General features: G+C 40.2%; 1 protein-coding gene across 3 annotated transcripts in view; it reads right to left on the minus strand.

Moving 5' to 3' along the window:
- ERC2 (ELKS/RAB6-interacting/CAST family member 2) overlaps positions 1 to 23,031 on the minus strand; it is an 801,227-nt gene that overhangs the window by 543,889 nt on the left and 234,307 nt on the right. For all 3 annotated transcript variants that reach the window (XM_039482087.1, XM_039482086.1, XM_039482085.1), the window contains one exon: positions 22,814 to 22,981. In XM_039482087.1, coding sequence (XP_039338021.1) covers positions 22,814 to 22,981 — 168 coding nt within the window. The remainder of the gene's footprint in view (positions 1 to 22,813; positions 22,982 to 23,031) is intronic.

The raw sequence follows: 23,031 nt of genomic DNA on the forward strand, positions 1-23,031 counted from the left end.
ACTAGAGCATATCTTGTAGAAAAACATCTAACCTTGACTTTTAATTTTTCAGTGATGGAGAATTCACTGCAACCCTTAGGTAAATTATCCCAGTGGTTATCCTCACCATTAAAAATGTGTACCTTATTTGTAATGTGAATTTGTCTAGCCTCAAAATACAGCCATTGAATCTTGTTATAGCTGTATCTGCAAGGTTCAAGAGTCCTCGATCATTTTTCTGTTCCTCACGCAAGTACTTGTAGATTAAGGAGTAACTTGATCACAATCTTCTCTTTGTTAAGATAAATATATTGAGCTCCTTCAGTCCTTCACTATACGCAAGGGTATAGTGCTGCTGGAACTGACTGGAGCATCATTATGGCACCTGAAAGACAAGATGGAGCAACATTCTGGCTCTTCAGAATTGCCCCCTCTTCCCGCTCCTCTCCCACTGGCTCCCTACAAGGCTTGTGCTTTTCCCCAAAGCATCCAGTGATCAGCTGCCCTGGGAAATGTTGTGGCTGTGAGATGTCCAAGGAGTGGGTAGAATGGAGTATGTAGGGCAGGTGTGAAAAGAAGCCAGGGGCAGGTGTGGAGGGTCAGGTCTCTGGCTCTATAAAATTTAGCACTACATCACTGACTATAAGGCATATTTTCCAGTCCTCTTATGATTCTTGTGGCTCTTCTCTGACCTCTTTACAATTTAACATCCTTCTTGAACTGTGAACCCCAGTGCCAAATGAAGAGGTAATATAACCTCTCTACTGCTACTCAATATTTCCCTGTTTATAAACCCAAGGGACACATTAGCCTTTTAAGCCACAGCACTGCACTGGGAGCTTATATTCAGCTGATTATCCACTATGATGCAATAGTCTTTTTCAGAGTCACTGCTTCCCAGGATAGAGTCACCCATCCTGTAAGTATGACCTACATTCTTTGTTCTCTAGATCTATGACTTTACATTTGGCTGTACGAGAACACGTATTGTAATAAAAAGTTACTTATTAATTTTTCATATTTTGTTCTGCTGCTACCACAAAAACAAATGTAGCCAGAAAAAATGAACTTGTCCTTATAAAGCTCTTTCATGGATCTATATTGACATTGCTGATTCCAGTTCATTAACAAGGAAATGAAGCAGAGATCCACGTCAGCTGAAATCTTTCTTTTTTTTAAATCATATCCTATCATGCTTTTTGCATTTTTACTCTTTTGAGATGCTTTTAAATTCACATTCTTTAAATTTTAGGGGAATCTAAAGTGTTCTCTTTCCCAAGAAAGAAAAAAAACAAAATATCCTTGTCCTTTTTACTCTCATGGACTTCCTATCAACTTCCAGATCCAAAATTAAAATAGAGTCTTGAAAATATAGAGGCCAATGTATTCAATTCTTAGTTCATTAATCTTTATCTAAGGAGGGCCCAATTCAGTGAGGTCTTTTAACACATCTAACATGAGACTATTCATGCATAAAAGTTGGCACATGCCTAAGTAGCTTGCTCAAGTGGGACTTTACTCCCCTACTCACCAAGCCCATACTCCTCCAGTCTTGGCTTTCTCTACCATCCTGCTCTGTAACTCTAGAGTTCAGGATTCCTTTTTCACTAGTTCTGCTCTGACTGACTAGAACACTTGGTCTTCCTTCCTTCAACAAGCCTGTAGCTTTAGTTCACTGAACACAGCTTCCCTTCCCCTTCTCCCATTACTGCATTCATTATTCTCTCATCAAATATCCAAGCTTCAAGAACACTTAACTTGCATCTTTACAACTATTGACTTTATTCTCTTTTTTAAATACTTTACCTTTTGTAGTTTGTATTACATAACATTTAATAATGAAAAGAGGCACATATTGTAAACCTAAATATGTCCATGATTATTTTTTAATGTTTAGGTGCTACATATTTCCCCAAACAAAAAGATACAGTTCTGTCTTGAAGAATACACCATGTCAATTCGACAAGTTCAGTCCCTCAGTAAACAAAAGGAATGGATAAGGTAACCCAAAAAAATCACATTGAAAACAAGGATAACAAAGATAAAATCAAATATCAGTGAAGACATGGAGGATTTCATTCCAAAGGTCTTGAAGATTCCATTAACTCTTCCCTCCCTTCTTGTCTCCCCTACCTCATGTCTCATAAGTACAATGATTAAGTGGGTGTTTGGGAAGTTTTTTAATTAGGTGAGGGAAATGATCTGGCGAACAGGTATGGCTAGGTGTTTCACAGAGGAAGAGGGATTCAAAGACTTTTCTTTTTTTTTAAATCTTATTTTCCACATGACTGACAGGAACCCTGGCAATTATGCAAATTAATATTAAATAATGCTGCATAGCAAGTGCCATTTATTTAGCAATTACATTTAAAAAAAACAAATATACAGAAATAGAAATAATTTGACTGACAGCAAATATAATATGCAATTCAAAATGAGAGAATACCAGTATAGAAAGAAGGTGTACATGACATTGTATAAGAAACGTTCCTTTCAACTGATTTGTTTCAAGGACTAAGATTTAAATTATATTACAATAAATTAAAGATCATTAGAAAAAGAAGGAAAAAGGACTCTCATACTGGGGAGGAAGCAATATCCAAGATGGCTAACAGACACAACATTGATTTGGCCGAATAAACAGTTTCCTAGTATCTCAACTGCTTCAATGACTAACAGTATAAATAGACCATTTATCCAAGGAGATTAAATAATTCTGAAACTATCATAATACATTATTTTTCTTCTAGAAAATCAAATCCAGCAAACTCAGAAGTTTTGTATTTTGCATTTTTAATTTAAAGGTATTCATTCAATTCAGAAATTTCTCATTCATTCTGTCTCTTAAAAATGCTGCTTTAACAAAGCTATTTTTTAATCTAGGTGTTATTATACACAGTAGTAGTTTAGTTCAGTTTCTTCTCAAGTATAAGACCACAACTTTCATGGATCACTGTGCATCACAATTGTAATTCCTCCCTGCAGCAACTGAAACCTAAGAAAATTGTTGCCACATGTCAATGCCAGCCAATCCACACAGGCTTTTATTTACTAAAGCCTTCAGGCTACACAACTCAGCTACCATTGCTTACCATGGTAAAACTGTGAAGTAGCAAATCTACTTCAGAAAGACAGCCTTTGCTCCACATGTATTATTCCTTGCCTGAATAGATGAAAGAGCACTGTTGTGTCTGGGTTTTTATATTACTCAGCTTACACAGATAGAAAAGTATTTATTGTTTTAAACTGCAAAAAATGTAAAATGTCCACAATAAAATTAGGCTCCCATTAAGTTGACAATACAATGCAAAATCAAAAAAAAACCTTTTATATTTCTGGTTAACACATTCCAACTGAAAATATGGAAAATAATGATAGAATCAAATTATTTAGGAGAAAAATAATCTCTGTGTGTTCTATTAGGAAATAATAGTATATATAGTAAAACAGAACTAACTTATAAAGAGAGGTTACGGAAGTTATGTAAGGCTAAATTATGTGGGACTAAGGGTACGTCTACAGTACAAAATTAATTCAAACTTATTCTATTCGAAATTTTGGAAGCGATTTTATATATTCGGTGTTGTGTGTCCCCACTAAAGCACGTGAATTCAGCAGAGTGCATCCAGAGTACTGAGGCTAGCATCGAATGTCGGAGCGGTGCACTGTGGGAAGCTATCCCACAGTTCCCACCACCCATTGGAATTCTGGGTTAAGCTCCCAATGCATGATGGGGCAAAAACATTCTCGCGCATGTTTCTGGGTGTGTGCCGTCACTCGCTCCTCCCTCCGTGAAAGTTACAGCAGATGCCATGCTGCCAGCAGACAGTGCAGTATGGTGCACCACCTGTCTCCTGGTACTATGAATCCACCTCTCACATCCTCTCGTCTTTCTATCTATTCTTTTATCTAACCATTTCCCGCCTTTTTCTGGCTACCGTGAACAAAGCAGCACAGCATCCACCACAAACTCTGCTCTCCCGCTCTTGCATCGCTAGCTAAATTTTTCCATGCTGTCTGTCCTGGGCTCGCATGCAAGCTGCAGAAGGCAACAACTTCCCACCATTATTTGGCCATCGTGAACTGAGCCGAACAGCTTCCGCCGCTTTTTCCATATTGTCGGTCCTGGGCTCCCGTGGAAGCTACAGATGGCAACAATTCCCCGCCATTTTTCGGCCATCGTGAACAGAGACGCACAGCTTCCACTGCAAACTCTGCTCTCCCGCTCTTGCAGTTCTAGCAGGCTTCCCAACTCCATGAAAGCTACAGAAGACAACCATTTACCACCTTTTATCAGCCATCTTGAACTGAACAGGCCTACGTTTCATGCCTTTTTTCCAGGATTACCCGTGCAGGCGCCATAGTGCAGCAATCATGGAGCCCGCTCAGATCTCCGCTGCAGTTTTAACCATTGTAAATACCTCGTGCATTATCCAGCGGTATGTGCAGTATCTGCAAAACTGGTCGAGGAAGCGACGACAGTGCGATTACTATCCTGATGAGGACATGGACACAGATGTTCCTAGAAGCACGGCATGTGACAATTGGGAAATCATGGTGGCACTGGACCAGATTCATGCCGTGGAACACCAATTCTGGGCCCAGGAAACAAGCACAGACTGGTGGAACCGCATAATGTTGAAGGTCTGGGATGATGCCCAGTGGCTGCAAAACTTTTGTATGTGTAGGGTCACTTTCATGGAACTTTGTGACTTGCTGTCCCCTGCCCTTAAGCACAAAGACACCAAAATGAGAGCAGCCCTCACAGTTGAGAAGCGTGTGGCCATAGCATTGTGGAAGCTTGCAACACCTGGAGCGGGGGCATTGGGTTAGGGAGGAGGAGGGAAGGACAAGTCCAGAAACCAAATCAAAAGTTTGCATATGCCAGCTTCCCGGTGCTTGGGCGATCCTCTGGGGTTGAGTGTGTGGGTCCCCGTAGCCTCCCTCCTCGTGTTCTTGGGCGTCTGAGTGAGGAAGCTATGGAACTTGGGGAGGAGGGAGGGTGGTTATACAGGGGCTGCAGCGGCAGTCTGTGGTCTTGCTGCCTTTCCTGTATTAGATCCACCATACAGCGGACCATGTCAGTTTGCTCCCCCATGATCTTGACCATAGCGTCCTGCCTGCTCTCATCGCGTGCGTCCCTCTTCTCTTTGTGTTCCTATAATGCTTCCACATATTCAGGTGGGCCTTATCAGTGTGGGAGGACTGCATGAGCTCGGCGAACATGTCATCCCGAGTTTGTTTTTTCCGCCTTCTAATCTGGACAGACAGCCTCTGGGTCAGAGTAGATAGGGGCCGCATTGAAACATTTGCACTTGCAGGAGGACAAAAAGGGAAGGTAGTATTTTAAAAGATACATTTCAGAGAACAAAGGGGACACTTTGGTGTGAGTAAGCCATCACACACGCCCAGCCACAGAATTCAGCTTGCAGGCAGCTTAGGGGCACACGGGGTTCTGCATCTTCTACATTCATTTCAATGCTTTCAAACTGCTGGGCCCCCTTTCCCATAGCAAGCAATGCCTAGTGGGTTTGCCACATAAAAGGAGGAACTGCAGGCTCTCTGAGATGATTGCTTCACACAACACCCCCTACCCTCCGCGTGGCTCCGATGAGGCTCTGAGCAGGGATGAGCCCTTTAAACTAAACGCGAACAGCCCAGCACAGCTGGGTTTCCCCTCCCTGCCCCCCACTGCGTGGCTCCAATCATGCTCTCACTCACCAGAAGTGCCTTCTCCAGGGTCATGGTCCAGGAGCCTGCCTTGGGAGTGAGGGGAGGCTATTGGCTCCAGCATTAAGAAGCGTTCCTGGCTAGGGTGGGAAACGGATTCCCCACTTGCCACCTGTGCACTGTCCTCCTCCTCATCCTCCAATGACTCTTCCCCATCGCTCTGTGCAACTCCCCCCTTGCAGGTGTCCACGGACAGTGGTGGGGTAGTGGTGGTGTCACCCCCCATAATTGCATGCAGCTCACAGTAGAAGCAGAATGTATGGGGCTGTGACCCAGAGCACCCATTCACCTCCCTGGCTTTTTGGTATGCTTGCCTGAGCTCCTTTATTTTTGTACAACACTGCTCTGTGTCCCTGGAATAGCCTCTTTCTGTCATGGCCCTGGAGACTTTAGCGTACGTATTTGCGTTCCTTTTTTTGGAACGTAGTTCTGCCATAACAGACTCGTCTCCCCAACATGTGATGAGATCCAGTACCTCCCGTTCACACCATGCTGGAGCTCGTCTGCGAATCTGGGACTGCGTGATCTCCTGTGATGGTGGACAATGCATGGTCGCCTGTGACGGTGGACTGTGCTGATGGTCACCTGTGCTGATGGTGACCAAACAGGAAATGAAATTCAAAAATTCCCAGGGCTTTTCCTGCCCACCTGGCTAGTGCATCGGAGTTGAGAGTGTTGTCCAGAGCGGTCATAAGAGAGCATTCTGGGATAGCTCCCCGAGGCCAATAACGTCGAATTGCATCCACAATACCTTTAACCCGGGATTGTGATCTCGATTTAAGCGCTACTCCACTTGCTGAGGTGGAGTACAGAAATCAGATTAAAGAGCCCTTGAAATCGAAAAAAAACGGTTTGGTTGTGTGGCCGCATTTTTTTTTTAATTAACTCTGCTAATTCCGAAACAACAGACTAGTGTATACCAGGCCTAAGAGGGCAAGTCCTGTGCTGAAGTAGAGCTGCAGCATGTGCTGGCCATTGACAGCCTTTCCTTATTAGGAGGGCTGCTGTTGATCAATCTCAGTGCCCCAAGAGGTACTAGGACTGGTCAGTCAAGTGGCAGGGTACTGCCCATAAAAGGGTAGTGCCAGGCAGCAGCAGCCTTCCCCTCTGTTTCACCACCACTGCAGCAAGTTACCCATTTGTCTACCTGCCATTTAGGAAGATTATTGCATGGAGAAGCATCCAATTCAGTTGTTGCTTTATGTCTATGGAGTTGTGTTACTGCGCCATGGATAATAACTAGAGTTTGAAGCTCATCAGAAAAATGAAATTTACTAGGATTAGACACAAACTTTCCATTTATGATCTAAGCTCTAGCTGTACTTTGGACTCTGAAGGTAGAGAATGCTATTATTTTCAATTATTACATAATCTACCTTCTTAATATATATTTCACCCAATTTTGTCTGTTAGCATGGCTCTCATTGCTAATATCAGAACCATATATTAAGGTATTTTGATAATAACCTTTTCTTTATTAATTCTCACTTAAAACATGGTATTACATTAACATTAACTCTTACTAATTTCATCTAAACACTGCCTTTTTATTGTAATAAGCAAGATGAGATTTAGGACAATTCCCAAATACACAGTTTACTAATTCAGCAACATCTATATAACTAGATTAAAGAAGAAGAGGTTTATTCATATGAAAAAAATAAAGCATTCTACCTAAAGGAGTAAAAGCAGCAAAGAGTCCTGTGGCACCTTATAGACTAACAGACATATTGGAGCAGATCCAGACTAACACGGCTACCCCTCTGCTCCTACAGGAGTGACACTGTAAATGGAATCCTCTGACTGATACTCACTGATGGATGAAATTCACCCCCTATGCAGAGGTCCAGCAATAGGCCTAGACACCATGTGCATTCTAAGTAAAACTATTGCTATTGATGGAACACTGAAGGGAAAAAGGTCACCTGGTTGGAATAATCATAAGTTTAATTATATCAGCAAGCTCCTTACTTTCAATGGCTATTTTTATAATAATAATTAATGTTCATCTCAGCTTCCCTTTTTTAAAACTGTCAAGACCTGAAAAGGGAAACCAAACTGCATATTATTATTTATATGTTGGTCCAATTCATGCTCCATATATAAGTATCTACTTTATCACACTTTATTTTCAGATTATATAAACTGTAACATGCATTTTAAACATGGACTGCCTATAAAATGTGGCTTGACAAATTATTTGTACATTACATTTCCTGTTGAAATAAAATAGAGTAAGAAGATGTTGGATAAAGATAAAAATCTACAATTGTTTCCTTCAAAAGAGCTAATTTTCCAGCCACTATAGTATGCTTGAAACCGCTGCACAATTGTATCACATGACAACTCAGCTATAAAATTTAATGTTATTGTCATCAATACCAGACCAACATGGTCTGCCTAGGGATCTGCTCAAAGCAATGCAGGCTTGTTTCCTAACTGGTTTAAAGAGATAGGATGCATCCTTTTGTTAAAACAATTCTTTCTGAACAACTATAACTGTTCCATGATTTTTATTTATTTATTTTTAAGATTAACGGTGGTTTTCCGTATTACAGTCACTGGCATTTATAATTCTTTCTGTTCACTAGATAACAGAAGTACTAGATCATAGATACAATGTCCAATGTGGATATCCAGTGAGCTAATGCACTACTATTTGAGGGCCCATCCTGTATGCCCACACAGAGAAGGTGTTCCCTTATTGCCCTACACCAACTATAGCATAGGTAGCAGCATGGAAAGAGCAGATTATACAGGGCTCTAAATATTCCCAGAGCATGTGAATGGAGAGTGGGTAGAACACTGCCTCTGGCTCCTCAACTTGCTAGCCAGTGCTGCTGTATTGCAGACACATGTTGCACCAGATATACAGTCAATACACATTACACCCCCAAAGTTCAAGGAAACAGGAAGACAATTTGTGATTCTTCAGGTCAAATTCTGCTTCTTGGTCTGGTCCTGGGACAGTACAGCTACACACACCCCCATAAATAAGATTGTAGCACAGCCACAATTGACTAGGCTTTAGATTTCAAAATGTATTTCAAGTACAGTGTGTTATGATATAGAACCAAACACACTTATTAAGTTCTCTCACTCACATAACACGGATTTTTAACAAAACAATTGAGTTGTTAATACACAGTCAATAAACATGATTTGTTGATATATATGATTCACTGGAACTGAATTAAAATTGTTTCATAAAAGTAAAATTATTTAACCGTAATTTTCATAAAATCATAGGACAATCTCTTCTACTGTTAACATTCCAGAAAACATTCCAAATAAAAATCCAAAGGAATTTAACTTTCTTAATACAAATGCCCTCAAGAAGAGAAAAAAAACTCAGACTTCAACATACACTTATGCTGTAGCTCACGAAAGCTCATGCTTAAATAAATTTGTTAGTCTTTAAGGTGCCACAAGTACTCCCATTTTTTACAGATTATTGTGGTTGGGGGTAAAATTTGAGAGTTATGAACTTGAACCCTAATGAACATTCAAACACAACTCAGAATGATTTTAAACCTCTCAGTGGTAACTGCCCTGTTTCTCATCCTACTCACATCCCTTAATGTTTTCTGAATAGTTCTGTGACTGTAATTATTTAAACTGGAGAGGTAACACACTATCATTACGAACAAGTGCCCTGGGAACTTTAACCACCACCAGTTTTGGGACTTTGTTTTTTAAGTTTTATCCAGAAGACTGCTACTAAAACTTGGAGATTAGTATGGATTTAGTGGGAAAGGGAAGAATGTCACCTACTGAATCACCAATGTTACACCCAACATCCCCCAAATTTTTCCATGGAGTTCTCCAACCCAAGAACTGACCCAAACCAATTCTCTTGCACTTGTGATAACTAATTGGAACGCACCAGGTAATCCGAATAGAACTGTATCCATCTGGCATCTTTCAAAACCACTAAATTCACTTTAGAAAGGTATATCTGAGGAAAATGAATGAAAATGTATCATCTGAGACATATATTTAGGCCACAGTGCAGGCAAAACTAGAATACTATTAAAACTTAAAGCTTATCAGGCTTGCTTTCTTTACACTTAATGAAATCACAATTAGAATGTGACAAAAGTGACTTCTAAACAAAAAAACACTTCTAAATGTAAGCCTGCAACATAGAAACTGATCATTTTCTTTGTATCTTTAATGAGACAAACCTGAGTATGTGGGGAAACTCTACAAGAAGCTTTAATTGCAAAACAGCCGCAAGGAGCAGTACCTGAGATTCATTTACAGACCAAAGGACCAAGCAGCAAAATATCTCAGGAACAGAAGCACAGGAGAATTCTGTCTTAGAGATCTCAAAACATTACCCTAGTTAGTTAGAAAATATAGTGAGATGAGGCTTCATATGGGTGAGGATTAGGAGACAAGACATCTGACACGAAGACCCAACACCTGGACAATCTTTTGGGAAGGGTCTCCTCCTTAACATGACTACTTGGCTAGAAAAAAATGAGCAAGCTGAGACCCACCTGCAAAACCTGGAGATCATTTTCCACATCCTGCTGACCTCATAAGGTGCAAAGAGAATGAGACAAGAGGTCTATATGAGTCCTTTCCACCTTCCCTGCTGATCTGATAGGGTGAACGAAGGCTAAAGGAAGGAGGGCTCCACTTTATTCCCTCCTGTTAACATCAGTAGAATCCCAAGTGGGAGAACATCTTTGCCCTGGTCTCAGCATATGTACACCTTACAAAGCCTGATGGGGTTAGAAAAGGACTTTTATACACTTTACAGGATGTGTAGGAAAGAACTTCGTTCTGAGGCACCTCTAATATGCCTTAGCAAATATTTCCAAATAGGACCAGGAAGAGATGGAGTTAAGTTCCCACCTCAACTATTCACTGGCTTGCAGAGCGGTAGCCATGAACCACAGGGAGTAAGCTTAGCCATATATACACAAAATGTCTTCCACTACTCTTCCTGAAGCAGTACATCTCTGCATAACCAGGATTATGAGCTGTGCCTTAAATACAGCTGTGTAAGAAATGGTTTTCCCATCCTGCAAAATCTTCAAAGATTTCAAAAATTTTCCACAGTTTTACATCAGGGCAAGACTGAGACCTTTTGAATTCTTTTTGTGAAAAACTAAAGCAAGAGAGAAACCCTAGGAAACCCAAGAGCCCAGTGGTTAGGTCACTCACCTGAGATAAGGGACACCCAGGTTCAAGTCCCTGCTCTGCCTGATTTAGAGCAGATCATGATCATCTAGTCTGACTTCCTGCACCTTGCAGGCCACAGAACCTTATCCATGCGCTCCTATAATAAACCCCTAATTTCTGGCTGAGTTACTGAAGTCCTCAAATCATGACCTAAAGACTTCAAATTACAGAGAAGCCACCATTTACGCTAGTTTAAATCTTCAAGTGACCCATGGCTCATGCTGCTGAGGAAGGTGAAAAACCCCCAGGGACTCTGCGAGTCTGACCCAGGAGAAAATTCCTTCCTCTTTTCTCCCCAAGATATCTCTTATTTTAGTACATATCCAGACTGTCTCACTTCATAAATTTCTTAACTGCAAAAGTAATATCTGCTGCTTACTCACTGAGGTGATACATTACATTTATATATATTCCTGCCTGCTGAAGTTAAGACATTACTTGCAAAATCAATGGGCTCTGTGTTAACGGTCACTATATCTTTCCAAACACATTTAGTAAGCTTGTATTTTTCCCATCTTAGCATGGCCATAGACAGTTATGTGAATCTGGTTCATGAGCAAGGTATAGGCCTTATAAAAGTCTGGTTCATAGATGAACAACCTTAACCATTAGGTCATCACCAGAAATACAATAATGAAGACTGTGTAAATCCGGGATAAAGTAAAAAATATTAATTCACTATAAGACCATGAGAACCTCCTGCCACCTTTTATTTTTTACACACTGGTTAGGAGGCAGATGATCTGGGTTTTACTCCTAGGGTTGCCAGGTGTCCATTCTAAAAGGGAACCTGGCAAATCTGGTCAGTACTGTGGTCCAGACACTAAAAGTCCAGTTACCTGCAGTAACTGTCCTCCACCACAGGGGGGCAGAAAGAGCAGCAGCTGCTGCACGCGCCTGGAGCCACTCTAACAAGAAAATGCCTGTGTGACACTAGTGCAACACATAAACTCTGTCTTAGCTTGCCTAGCATGAGTATTGTGAGGCTTAGTTCAGTCAAGCTTGTTAACTGTTTTAACATGCACATATGGAGGGTACTCTATTGAGTATTAATATAGGGCTGTCAAGCGATTAAAAAAATTAATCGTGATTAACCACACGATTAAAAAGATTAATTGCACTGTTAAACAATAATAGAATACCATTTATTTAAATATTTTTGATGTTTTCTACGTTTTCAAATATATTGATTTAAATTACAACACAGAATACAGTCTAGAGTGTTCACTTTATATTTATTTTTATTACAAATATTTACACTGTAAAAAACAAATAAATAGTATATTTCAATTCACCTAATACAAGTACCTTAGTGCAATCTCTTTATAATGAAAGCTGAACTTACAAATGTAGAATTATGTACAAAAAATAACTGCATTCAAAAATAAAACAATGTAAAACTTTAGACCCTGCAAGTCCACTCAGTCCTACTTCATCCAATCGCTCAGACAAACAAGTCTGGTTACAATTTGCAGGAGATAATGCTGCCCACGTCTTCTTTACAATGTCACCTGAAAATGAGAACAGGTGTTCGCATGGCACTGTTGTAGCCGGCATCACAAGATATTTATGTGCCAGATGCGCTAAAGATTCAGATGTCCCTTCATGCTTCAACCACCATTCCAGAATATATGCATTCATGCTGATGACGGGTTCTGCTCGATAATGATCCAAAGCAGAGCGGACTGACGCATGTTCATTTTCATCATCTGAGTCAGATGCCACCAGAAGAAGGTTGATTTTCTTTTTTGGTGGTTTGGGTTCTGTAGTTTCTGCATGGGAGTGTTGCTCTTTTAATACATCTGTTAGTCTATAAGGTGCCACAGGACTCTTTGTCGCTTTTTACAGATCCAAACTAACAAGGCTACCCCTCTGATACTCGCTCTTTTAAGACATCTGAAAGGTTCTCCAAACCTCGTTCCTCTCAGATTTTGGAAGACACTTCAGATTCTTAAACCTTGGGTCGAGTGCTGTATTTATCCTTAGAAATCTCACATTGGTACCTTCTTTGCATTTTGTCAAATCTGCTGTGAAAGTGTTCTTAAAACGAACATGTGCTGGGTCATCATCCAAAACTGCTATAACATGAAATATATGGCAGAATGCGTGCAAAACAGAACAGGAAACATACAATTCTCCCCCAAGGAGTTCAGTCACAAATTTAATTAACACATTTTTTTTAACGCGCATCATCAGCATGGAAGCATGTCCTCTGGAATGGTGGTCGAAGCATGAAGGGGCATATGAATGTTTAGCATATCTGACACGTAAATACATTGCAACACCAGCTACAAAAGTGCCATGCAAATGCCTGTTCTCACTTTCAGGTGACATTATAAATAAGAAGCAGCCAGCAGTATCTCCTGTAAATGTAAACAAACTTGTTTGTCTTAGCAATTGTCTGAACAAGAAGTAGGACTGAGTGGACTTGTAGGCTCTAAAGTTTTGCACTGTTTTGTTTTTTAGTGCAGTTATGTAACAAAAAAAAATCTACATTTGTAAGTTACACTTTCACAATAAAGAGATTGCACTACAGTACTTGTATGAAGTGAACTGAAAAATACTAATTCTTTTATTATTTTACAGTGCAAATGTTTGTAATAAAAATAATATAAAGTGAGCATTGTACACTTTGTATTCTGTGTTGTAATAGAAATCAATATATTTGAAAATGTAGAAAAACATCCAAAATATTTAATAAATTTCAGTTGGTATTCTATTGTTTAACAATGCAATTAATTGTGATTAATTTCTTAATCAGTTAAATTTTTTTTAGTTAATTGTGTGAGCAAACTGTGATTAATTGACAACCCTAATTAATACTAATGCAGAATTATCTATATAGTGGTATCAGTAATTATTATTGATTCTCTAGAAGGGTAGTTCTACACCATCTACCTTTCACACTACTATAGCTATGAACAACTTTATACAATTCTAAATGTGCAATGTAATAAAAAAGACTGATGAAAAATTAAGAATACCTTTGTATAAAATTGACAACAGAAATTGTATCCATATGTGAGCATTAAAATGGCATGTTATGTGCCAAAATGAGTTGAGAATCTGATGAAAAATTGTTGATTATTATTATGCACCTAATACACCTATTCGTCTAGAAATTCACTGGGTACTAGTTAACAGATAAAAAAAGTCTGTTTTTACAGTACAAAATTAAATATGACTGGTTTTAGCACATCTGGGACGCAATATAATTCAAATAGAATGCAACAGCCCTGCGAGTAAAGTCAAATATATATCCACAATAAAGCATGGGAAACTATGAAGCATTCAGAATATTTCAAAGGAACTGAAAATGGAATTTCTGTAATATTACCTAATGTATAAACATTAGTTAAGGGTATAAAACCAATGTATATAGTATAAATGAATAAATATTTTAACATAAGTTATTTAAATATTCTGTTAGAAAGGTGGAATAGCATTTTTAAATATATACACTATAATTGTATGCATCCCAGAGAAACACAGACATTACAGATTCAACTAAAAAGTATTCCCCATTCTAAATTGCCAGGTATATCAAAATTATTTGGTAAGCAAATTTCAAGGAATTTCATTTACAATCTTCTTGATGTACATTGCATATATTTGTTTTGAATTGGAACTCATTTTCTTTTTATGGCTTTTACAGTATGATGAAAGGTATATCACTGCATTAAGACTAAAACTCTTATTAACCCATTACATATAAAGAGGCTCTCGTTTCTATCTGATCTCCCAGGGAAAAATAAGTCACTTTAATGTGTTCAACCCTGCGGCCAAAAATCTCTTGCACATGAACAATTACAGCTAATTTAAACCCAAATTGCTTCCTGTAAGAGGTGGATATCATTAAGCAACTTTCCCCATTTCCTTTCACAAAGAAATCTTAAAGAGAGAAAAGAACTAAAGAAAATTCCTTGTGATGCCGTATGATAAAACCATTAGGCCCACACTACTTACTTCAAAGTAGTAAGCTTTTCTATGGGGCATATAAAGTAGCTTGCTGTGCTTCAAAGCCTCATCAATTTATTAGGTCATTTAATTATTAAAGTGTGACAAAAACTGTTCAAAATGTCAACAAATTTCTTTGTGCAAGACTAGATCATTGTGTTTCAGGTTAGTTATAATAAATTATTAATTAAAGTTAGCATATCATATAAAAATATGCGCATATATATACATATATAATGTATACATATATATGAAAAAAACAATTTCTGGTGATTAAGTCATTGACAAGTTCAAGTCCACTCTGCATGGATTTAGCCAGCCCCTACAGCAGTCAAGGAAAATGATTAAAAAGTGCAAGATCTCCACAAATACACAACAAACTTAAAGCCTTGCTTCATTCATAAACTGATTGAGTCTTGTCTTCTGGCACAGAGATTAATTAGATCCAGATAGCACTGTGAAGTGATGATATTCAGCAGGAATTATATAGCATCCATTCTTCAGTAGTCCACAAAATCTACTGCCATATGGATCCTTTTCCCATTTAAAGTTAACAGTATCTCACCCTATTGGATCAAAATCTCATTACCGCTTATATAGTACCACAAATATACATGGCCAATAATAAAAGTCAGGTATATTGTCTGCCCTGAAGAACTCACACCATGCCATTCCATAGGGGCGCCCAGAGGATTCAGGGGGCCTGGGGTCTTCGGTGGCAGGGGGCCCCCGCTTTGGCGGTAATTCGGCGGCAATTCAGCAGCAGGGGGTCCTTCTGCTCCGGGACCCACCGCCAAAGTGCCCCGAAGACCCGTGGCGGGGGCCCCCTGCTGCCGAATTACCACCGAAGCAGGACCCAGCACTTTGGTGGCGGGTCCCACTTTGGCGGTAATTCGGCAGCTGGGGGTATTTCCTCCCCGGGAAGGAAGGACCCTCCACCGCCGAAGACCCAGAGCGGAAGAAGCAGGGGCCCGGGCCCCGTGAGAGTTTTCTGGGGCCCCCAAAGTAAGTGAAGGACCCCACTCCAGGGGCCCTGAAAAACTCTCCTGGGGTCCCCTGCAGGGCCCGGGGCAAATTGCCCCACTTGCAATTGCCCCCTGGGCAGCCCTGCCATTCCACCTATCCAATCATTCTAATATTCATCTTTCCTTTGGTTTTCCTGAGGGGCTAACAATAAATGGATGTGTAACAATTGGTTCACATCCTTTGCACATCAGACAATTACAGCTAATTTTAACTCAAACTGCTTCCTGCAAAATGTTCAAGCTTGAGCCCGTTGTCATGTAGCAAATGAGACCGAAGGGACTGTAAGCATGGGGAAAAGAAACTTCTTCTCTGTCGTAATGCCTGATGCCAGCAACGCATCACAAAGTAGCACTGAAGTTTCAGAGGAAAATGTCAGCCCTTTTTTGCCACAGTCCACATGATAAAAATAAATGCTGGACTTCCCTTAATGTGAATGGCTGATGAAGAATTAGGTAATCAAATCAGTGGAGAACTAACTCAAATACATCACCATCAGTATAGCAGGGAAATTAGGGGGGGGGGATCTGCTCAGCATCTTAGATGTCTATACACAAACACAAGGAGTATGGTGAATAAACAGGAAGAACTGGAGTATTTGTCCATAAGCTAATTTATGAATTAACTGGCATCACAGAAATGTGGTGGGCTAAGTCTTATGACGGGAATATTGGTATAGAGGAGTACAATTTGTTCAGGAAGGACAGGCAGTATTAAAAAAGAAGGAGATGTTGCATTATCCATCAAGAAGACTACACTTGTTCTGAGATCCAGAGGAGGTGAGAGGCAGACCAGTTGAAAGTCTCTGGGTCAAGATAAAAGGGGTAAAATGATAGGATAGACTACTAGAGACCTCCAAATCAGGAAGAGGAGGTAGATGCGGCATATCTACAACAAACAGAAATACTCAAAACTCAAGACTGGATAGTAATGAGGCACTTTAATTACCCAAGTAGCTGCTGGAACAGTAATATGGCAAAACACAAAATTTCCAATAAGTTCTTGGAATGTATTAGGAACAACTTTTTGTTTCAGAAAGCGGAAAAATTAACTAGGGTAACTGCCATTTTAGACATGATTCTGACCACCATGGAGGAATATGCAATTTGGGTGAAAGTGATCATGAAATAATAGATTTCAGGATTCCAAGGAAACGAAGCCATGAAAGCAGCAGAATAAGAACAATGGACTTCAAAAAAACAGACTTTAACAAACTCAGAGAACTGGTAGTTAATGTCCCATTGGAAGAAAAATCTAAGAAAAAAAGGAGTTCAGGAGCACTGGCAGTTGCTCAAGGAGATAATATTAAAAAGGCACACTGAAAACTATGCAATGTGAAAGAAATATAGGAAGAACAGTAAGAGGCCAATACAATTCCATCAGGAGCTCTTTTATGACCTGAAAATCAAAAAGAAATTCTACAAAAAGTGGAAACACGGACAAATTGCTAAGGAGGGGTACAGAAGAACAGCATAAGCATGTACGGACAAAATCAGAAAGGATAAGGCTCAATCTGAGTTATAAAAAGGTTTATGATGACAAGATACTCAATACAATTAATATTAACAACAAGGGGGAAGAAAAACAAGCCAAAACAGGGAAAGGTCAGGTTAGAGAATATTTAGGCAAGTTAGATGTATTCAAGTCAGCAAGGCCTGATGAAATTCTTCCTAGGGTATTTAAGGAACTAGCTGAAGCAATCTTGGAACTGTTAGCAATTATCTTTGAGAACTCATGGAGGATGGGCGAGGTCCCAGAGGACTGGAGAAGGGCAAATATAATACATATCTGTTGAAGGGGGAAACAAAGGATGCTGGGAATTACAGACCAGTCAGCCTAACTTTGCTATCTGGAAGGATACTGGAACAAATCATTAAACAATAAATTTGTATGCACCTAGAAGATAATAGGATTATAAGGAATAGCCAGCATGGATTTGTCAAGAACAAATCATGTCAAACCAACATAATTTCCTTCTTTGGCAGAGATACTGGCCTAGTGGATAGAGGGACGCAGTATATAGGATATATCTTGCTTTTAATAAGGCTTTTGTCATAGTCCCACATGACATTGTCAGAAGCAAACTAGGGAAATGCAGTCTAGTTTCATTTAATATAAGGTGCGTGCACAACTAGTTGAAAGACCATAGACCAAAGAGTAATTATCAATGGCCAATGTCAAAATGGGAGGGCGTATCTAGTATTGCAGGTGTCATTCCTGGTGTGATACTATTCAGTATTTTCATTAATGACTTGGATAATGGAGTGGAGAGTATACCTATAAAATCTGTAGAAGCAGCAAAGAATCCTGTGGCACCTTATAGACTAACAGATGTTTTGCAGCATGAGCTTTCGTTGGTGAATACCCACTTCTTCGGATGCAAGCAGTGGAAATTTCCAGGGGCAGGTGTGTATATATAAGCAAGCAAGAAGCAAGCTAGAGATAACGAGGTTAGATCAATCAGGGAGGATGGGGCCCTGTTCCAGCAGCTGAGGTGTGAAAACCAAGGGAGGAGAAACTGGTTCTGTAATTGGCAAGCCATTCACAGTCTTTGTTTAGTCCTAAACTGATGGTGTTAAATTTGCAGATGAATTGGAGCTGAGCAGTTTCTCTCTGGAGTCTGGTCCTAAAGTTTTTTTGCTGGAGGATGGCCACCTTAAAATCTGCTATTGTGTGGCCAGGGAGGTTGAAGTGTTCTCCTACAGGTTTTTGTATATTGCCATTCCTAATGTCTGATTTGTGTCCATTTATCCTTTTCCTTAGAGACTGTCCAGTTTGGCCGATGTACATAGCAGAGGGGCATTGCTGGCATATGATGGCATATATTACATTGGTGGACGTGCAGGTGAATGAACCGGTGATGGTGTGGCTGATCTGGTTAGGTCCTGTGATGGTGTTGCTGGTGTAGATATGTGGGCAGAGTTGGCATCGAGGTTTGTTGCATGGGTTGGTTCCTGAGCTAGAGTTACTATGGTGCGGTGTGCAGTTGCTGGTGAGAATATGCTTCAGGTTGGCAGGTTGTCTGTGGGCGAGGACTGGCCTGCCACCCAAGGCCTGTGAAAGTGTGGGATCATTGTCCAGGATGGGTTGTAGATCCCTGATGATGCGGTGGAGGGCTTTGAGCTGGGGACTGTATGTGATGGCCAGTGGAGTCCTGTTGGTTTCTTTCTTGGGCTTGTCTTGCAGTAGGAGGCTTCTGGGTACACATCTGGCTCTGTTGATCTGTTTCCTTATTTCCTCATGTGGGTACTGTAGTCTTGAGAATGCTTGGTGGAGATTTTCTAAGTGTTGGTCTCTGTCTGCGGGGTTAGAGCAGATACGGTTGTACCTCAGTGCTTGGCTGTAGACAATGGATCTTGTGGTGTGCCCGGGATGGAAGCTGGAGGCATGAAGGTAGGCATAGCGGTCGGTAGGTTTTCGGTATAGGGTGGTGTTAATGTGACCACCACTTATTTGCACCGTGGTGTCTAGGAAGTGGACCTCCCGTGTAGATAGGTCCAGGCTGAGGTTGATGGAGGGGTGGAAGCTGTTGAAATCATGGTGGAATTTTTCCAGAGTCTCCTTCCCATGGGTCCAGATGATGAAGATGTCATCAATGTAGCGTAGGTAGAGAAGGGGCGTGAGTGGACAGGAGCTGAGGAAGCGTTGTTCCAGGTCAGCCATAAAAATATTGGCATATTGTGGGGCCATGCGGGTGCCCATAGCGGTGCCACTGATCTGGAGATATATATTGTCATTAAATTTGAAATAGTTGTGTCTGAGGATAAAGGCACAGAGCTCAGCAACCAGTTGTGCTGTGGCATCATCAGGGATACTGTTCCTGACAGCTTGTATTCCATCAGTGTGTGGGATGTTTGTGTAGAGAGCCTCTACATCCATGATCAGCATACTATACAGCAAACAGGAAAACATCAAAAAAGAGCTCTCCAACCTAGAGACTCTCATCAATAACCAAACTTCCATACAAAAAATGGGCAGATCAGATAACAGTCTTCATATATGTTAAGGACATGTAATAAAGAAGACAGTGATAAAACGGTTAATTACCTGTAACTGTTGTTCTTCGAGATGAATTGATATTCGAGAAATATGTGTTCTATGTGGGGGCGGGGGGAGTGCCCCATGCAGTGGAGCCAGATAACTTTGCCTAGCTGTATCTGTAGAGGTAGTGCTGATGCCCTGCAGGCATAGCCCCTCCTCTGGTCATATAAAGGTGGCTCCACCCTGACCCTCTCAGCTGCTTCACACCAAATGTTGTAAGTGCAGACTCCGATGCAGAGTAGATGGGGGGCAGCAGAAGTAAGTAATTGTTTTTTCTTCTTTGAGTAAATGCAGCTGCATATTCTATGTGGGTGACTTGCAAGCAGTACTCACAGAACATGGGGCTCGGAGACTATTTAAAGAAGGATTACAGAACTGCTTTCCCAAAGTTTGCATCTGATCTGGATGCAGTCTTAATGGCACAGTGGTTTGTAGAGATATGCACAGAGGACCATTTGTCCACCCTGCAAATGTCCAATATAGGAATGTCATTTAGAAATGCCGCTAATGTCACCTGAGCTCTGTAAAATGAGCTTGTACCCCTTGAGGAGATGTAGCCTGGACTATGCTGTCATGATACAGGAAGTTATCCACCTGGAGGCATACTCAGGCTGTGGTTGAGGGCTGGATCTTCAGCTCTAGGCATAAGTGACAGATTGCCTGGAATCGGTTGGTCAGCAAAAATGCTCTCGAATTTGTAGAGTCTATCAGGCTCCAATGAGCTTGATTGTTAGAGTTACAACCAAAGTTGACCTCCCACTGTTTAAAAGGAGACACAGATGACTGAGTAGGCATAGTGTGAACTAGACATGACACATGACACTCTCTCTTGACTTTCTCTCATTAACCAATCATCCAGATATCCGAAGATATGAATTCCCCTCTTCCTGAGGTATGCTGTTACTGTTACCATCCATTTCATAAAGACCTCAGGGGTGGAAGACAGGCCAAAGAGCTAGTATTGGTCCACCACAACAAACCAGAGAAACCTCCTATAGTTTGAGAGAATTGCTACATGAAAATAAGCATCCTGAAGGTACAGGGCAGCAAACCAGTCATTGTGGTTTAAGGCAGGAAGTATTGTTCCCAGGTGACCATCTGGTATCTCATATATCAGATGTATTTGTTAAGATCACAGAGGCTGAAGATAGGTCTCCCAAGGGTTTGGGAACCAGGAAATACTGAGAATATAATCCCTGTCCCCAGTGCTTCAGGAGGACCTCCTCCTCTACAGCCCCAAAGGCCAGTAGAGACTGAACCTGCTAAAAGAGCAGTGTCTTGTGAACGGGGTCCCTGAAAAGCAACGTGGGAAGGGGGGATAGAGAGGAACTGTATGGCATAATCCTCTTGGACAGTGCTTAGGTCCCAATTGTCTGTTGTAATAGAGTCTCAAACACTGTAAAAGCAGGTCAGCCAGTCCCCAAACCAGGGGAATGGGGAAGGAAGACGTACTCCTGGATCATTGTCCTGAACACATGAGTCAGAGCAGGCAGTTGCTAGACGTTGTGGGGATGGTGAGTGGGAAGCGGAGGTGTAGCTCGCTACACCCAAAACCAGAAGACTGCCTCAATCTTCTTTGGGATCTGTGGCTCTTTCTGAAGTAGTGGCAGGCAGAAGGATGTTTTTTCTCTTATTCTATCATCATTTTATATTTATGTTTCCTTCTATTTTATTTGACTGATGAGGGCAGATTTGCAATTTCAAATTTTTATTTGTACCTTATTAACATGTAAGAGGATGAATCCTGGGACATATAGTTCAATAGACACCTAGAATCTCAGAATATATATTTTATAAAGAGCGGTAAATGTCAGCTAACTTTTCCCCATGAAGATGACGAATTAAAGTGAACTTTTGCCCCTGGAAAATTCCTTTACCTAGGATTAAACCTTGAACTATCATGCAAGAAACCAATTCATTTAAATTAGTATACTTTTCTGAATGTAAAGAGTTAATTTTACTTTTATAAATGCAGTGTCTAACTGTTCGTGTTCTTTTAAAATGCACACCAATTCAAAACTTACAAATAAAACAGTTAAAATATAAATTTCATTCTTATTTTGTGTTTCATACCTTCACAGTAAAAAACAGCCATGGAAAAGGAACTAGTGGAGAAGGCCATTTTTAACACTGAAATGGTTTATTTAATCACATTTGAAAACCATTTCAACTGCGTAAACCATATTTAAATATCTATATTTTCAAGCTCTGTACTTTAGACATTACACATAAAAAAAACCCTAATATACTGGGCTATATTAAGGATTAACAATCTATTCACATTTGAAAATGAAAGCTAATTTGGTAAGAAAAAAAGACTTCACGCCAATAACCTACACCCCCACCTATATTTATGCACCCTTCAAAACTTATAAACAGCCTCTCTCTTTACAATTGAAATGTACAATAGAAGGACACAAAAATGAGCATTAGGTCTGAGGAAACAGGTTTGAGGTCCCAAACTATCTCAAGACAATTTGAAATTAGGAGTGAAAATATTAAGAAGAAATGAGAACTGCCATATATATATATATATATATATTCCACTAAAGACAAGGGAAATCTCAGCTACAGCTACACACCCTTGATGTTGCGGATTCCATACATGGGTCCAATCTTGCAATACTAACACATGCAAGACCGCTATTGAAGTCAGTAGGGTCTTTTCAAAAACTGCAGGATCAGTGCTAAAATACTGTAATAAGGAAAATATGCCAAATATATTAGCACATGGCAGGGTTTAAGCTGTTACACTATTTTTAACAAATTGAAAAAAAGCCCAGGATATATCTTCTGCAAAGATTTGTAACTAATACATCATTTGAACCCTGACACACTCTGTTAACTAAACATTTATATTGTATTGTATGATGAGAAAATAGCTTACCTCTGTCTGAAGTATGGCAGCTCTCTGTTCTTTGGCAGTAAGCGACTCTTTAAGCACTTCAATGTGTTGCTTGCAATCCGAATTCTGATTGCTAAGGGTTTCAAGCTTAGTTTGTAAGGCGAGAAGTTCTGATTCTTTCTTTGAAAGTTCCTGTTTCAATTGGTCAATCTGCAAAATGAAAAAAAAATGTTTTACATCATTAATCTCCAATTTATACT

The sequence above is a fragment of the Mauremys reevesii genome, linkage group 7 (genome assembly GCF_016161935.1).
Source record: "Mauremys reevesii isolate NIE-2019 linkage group 7, ASM1616193v1, whole genome shotgun sequence".
NCBI classification, from domain to species: Eukaryota; Metazoa; Chordata; order Testudines; family Geoemydidae; genus Mauremys; species Mauremys reevesii.